Genomic DNA, 3,154 nt, shown 5'->3' on the forward strand with positions numbered 1-3,154 from the left:
GGGGGGGGGGGACAAATCAATCCACATGGGTGAGAAATTAGCCAGAATTAATGCACATAAAAGACTTAGGGTCACAGACACTATAAAAACAATACAAAAAAAAAACAGATAAATCCATTTACCCTACTAGAGTTAGGTGGTGTATGGTTTGTTAAGTTAGGCTTGTTTTGGTTACCCGGCCATTCAATTCTTAAAACAAACATACACTTGATATAATTGCTGAAACAGTGACAGATTTACACTCTGTAACAACATACAAAAAAATGAAACCGAGATTTCTCTCTCGTATTGCAAAGTTAGTAGACTGACCTTTGTTCCGAAAGGACCTTCAGGCGAGTCGATGTCAAGCAGCTTCTTTCCCTGTTCAATGCGTAACATAGAAGAATAGTCGTAACTAATTTCTCATGAACACAAGCGAAGTAAATGATGCACTCTTGTCACGGAGATATTAAACACATGTAAAACAGAAACATAAGCAATCACCTCCAACTCAGCTTCAAGTTCCTCTCTCTCATGTCCGGTTGCGATAGGCATCACATCCTCCACCTTCTTCTTCACAGAGGTCTCCGCTGCAATGTACAAACGCAACGATAATCATTCATCGATGGCTCCAAAGAGGAGAGAACGAAACTTCAGATACAATATCACAGCTTAAGCACGAAGTCGTCCTCCATTACTTAGCAAAACACAGCATATTTAAAATACAGTGCTCTAGATTAAGGACAACATGAACATCACCAATCTCTTTTTTCCCTTTTCAAATCAATACATATACATATCCATCCTTCAACATCTACAGAAATGATATGGCAGAAGAGATTATACGTCGGCGAATCGCATCAAATTCTACCACATAAATAACTCCCAGCGCGAGATCTGGACAAGTAAAAACTACAGCTGGGGTCTATCACCTGATTCGGAGCTGAAGCAGCGAGGGAAAACAGAAGAAGAAGCAGAAATGGCGGATCGATTGGCGGTGAGACATGAGCTGACAGGCCTGGCGGCGGCGGCGGCCGATCGGAGGGACGGAGCGGCGGCTAGGGTTTTAAGGTGAGAGGAAACGATTCTTCTCCACATCGTGATGATGAAACGAAGGATGTGGCTATGGTGTTGTGTTGATATCCCAGGTCACGCCCTGTTTCTCGGAGGACCGACGATGAAGAAGATGATTTATCGGTCACTGCTTTTTTCTTCTCCTCTTCGGGGGAAATGGCGCAGCCGAAGCTCTCTTGTTGGGCTTTGGACTGACTTGCCACGTGCGGGATACAGGCACGTGCGAGTGTATCAACCCTTTTGCAGAGACCCAGTCCGATCTCACGGGCCGAAATTTCTTCGTGGGTTTGGGTCGAATTTGGCCCATGAAGCTACTTTGAGATTTGTTCGTATTTTCAATTTGGCATTTGTCAACGTCATGGATGTACATCTCCAAGTAAGGTGACAAAGCGCCACGTCACACACGGGAAATGGTTCCTTAATTCATTCATTAATAAAATATAAAACCTGGAAAGAAAAAGAAAAAAAAAAGCGAAAAGTGCACCAAATATAGACAATCGTCAGCTCCACGTGTTTAACCTTATCCAAATTATTTAAAGTATAATCTCCTACTTCTACTTCCACATAAATACCATGCACCACGCAATGGCGAGTTGCACGTTGTTTCCCACAATACCCTGACGTTGATAAAAAAATCGTTCTTAAAGAGGTTGATTACATATAATATCACAACCTCAAACCCCAAACATTTTACCTCATTCTTCTTCTTCTTCCCAAGATCCCACTCTTCACGTTTCTCTCTCTCTCTCTCTGTATGCGTCTTGGCCATGGCCACGATAATTTCCTGCTCCATTCCATCAATGATCCAAGCATCAACTGGACCCGGGTCCGTCAGAAAACCCGACCCTAATCGGAAGAAACCCGCTTCATCTGTTTCTTGGTGGGCTCCTCTCTTCGGCTGGTCCTCCGATCCCGATTACGTTAACGCCGAGAGTTGCTCGATGACCCGGGACCTGGATCCGGAAAACATCAAGATCGCAATAACCGGGTCGGGTAAGGATCCGAATCGACCTGGTCACAGGTTCTCGCCCGGGTGCTTGACGGAGGAGAAGGCGAAGCAACTGCGGAGGAAGACCGCGGAAGGTTCGACGTTCCACGACGTCATGTACCATTCGGCGATCGCGTCGCGGCTCGCGACGGACGTCTCGGGTCGGGTCGAGAAGTAAACGAGTCGTAGATCCCTTTTGATCCAGCGAATGCATTAATCAATTCGTCGATATGTTACTCTTTTTTTTGTTTTTTTTTCCGTTGATGAAAAAAAAATTCGTGTGTTCCTGTGGGATGAAGAACAGCTTCTTTCAGTGCAGCTTTTTATAATAACCGTTGGATCATGCATGGTCTTTTGTTTTGGATCGTTGGATTGTACTTGGATGTTGTTTCTTTGAAAACCGTTGGATCGTATAATCCATTAAAGATCTATTTCTAGCCGTTGGATTGCGAGTGCAGACACTGTCTAAGGGTGCCATTTGGCTTATTAACCAAATAACTTACCTGAATAAGTTCGGTTCAGTTCGTTTATTTGTTTAATAACGGAATGATTGAGAAAGTTGAATAACCGTTCGGATTCGGGTTGATTCGATTAATAACTGAATAATCGTTGTTAACTGAACGGTTATTAATTTTTTTAATATTTTAATTTTTACTCTCATTATTATTAGTGTTATTTTTTTGGGAAAATGACATTTTCCTACACCAACTTTGCAAAATGTGACCTTTTCCTACACGAATTTTTAATTTGACAAAAAACTACACTAAATTATCAAATGTGCCAAATTGATACACGAACTACCCAATTTAACTGCAATTTCCTACACAATCCGAAAACGATGTTAAGTGTCCGTTAACCGCTGACGTGGCACGCCACGTGGCGGCTGACGTGGTACGCCACATAGATTTTTGCCACATCAGCATGCCACGTCATATTTTTTAAAAAAATTCCGAAAAAATATGAAAAAAATCGATTTTTTTTTTAAATTTAAAATAAAATAAATAAACAGCAAAAAAAAATATACATATATATTCATATCTATATACAAATAAAAATATAAATATATATACAAAATAAAAAACATACACATATATATACAAACATCTATACAAA

General features: G+C 41.2%; 2 protein-coding genes across 2 annotated transcripts in view; one reads left to right on the forward strand and one right to left on the reverse strand.

The window, feature by feature from the left end:
• LOC104818040 (cytochrome c oxidase subunit 5b-1, mitochondrial) overlaps positions 1–1,219 on the reverse strand; it is a 2,458-nt gene extending 1,239 nt beyond the window's left edge. Inside the window, exons 1-3 of the mRNA XM_010547481.2 lie at positions 912–1,219; positions 484–569; positions 310–360 (exon numbers count right to left, since the gene is read on the reverse strand). Coding sequence (XP_010545783.1) covers positions 310–360; positions 484–569; positions 912–1,077 — 303 coding nt within the window. The 5' untranslated portion in view covers positions 1,078–1,219. The remainder of the gene's footprint in view (positions 1–309; positions 361–483; positions 570–911) is intronic.
• Positions 1,220–1,644: 425 nt separating this feature from the next.
• On the forward strand, positions 1,645–2,481 carry LOC104818046. The gene has a single exon (XM_010547489.2). It carries the CDS (start codon positions 1,821–1,823, stop codon positions 2,217–2,219), a length of 399 nt encoding a protein of 132 aa, XP_010545791.1. The 5' UTR covers positions 1,645–1,820; the 3' UTR covers positions 2,220–2,481.
• The last annotated feature ends 673 nt before the right edge of the window (positions 2,482–3,154 follow it).

This window comes from Tarenaya hassleriana, unplaced genomic scaffold (assembly GCF_000463585.1).
Source record: "Tarenaya hassleriana unplaced genomic scaffold, ASM46358v1 Cleome28, whole genome shotgun sequence".
Taxonomy (NCBI): domain Eukaryota; kingdom Viridiplantae; phylum Streptophyta; class Magnoliopsida; order Brassicales; family Cleomaceae; genus Tarenaya; species Tarenaya hassleriana.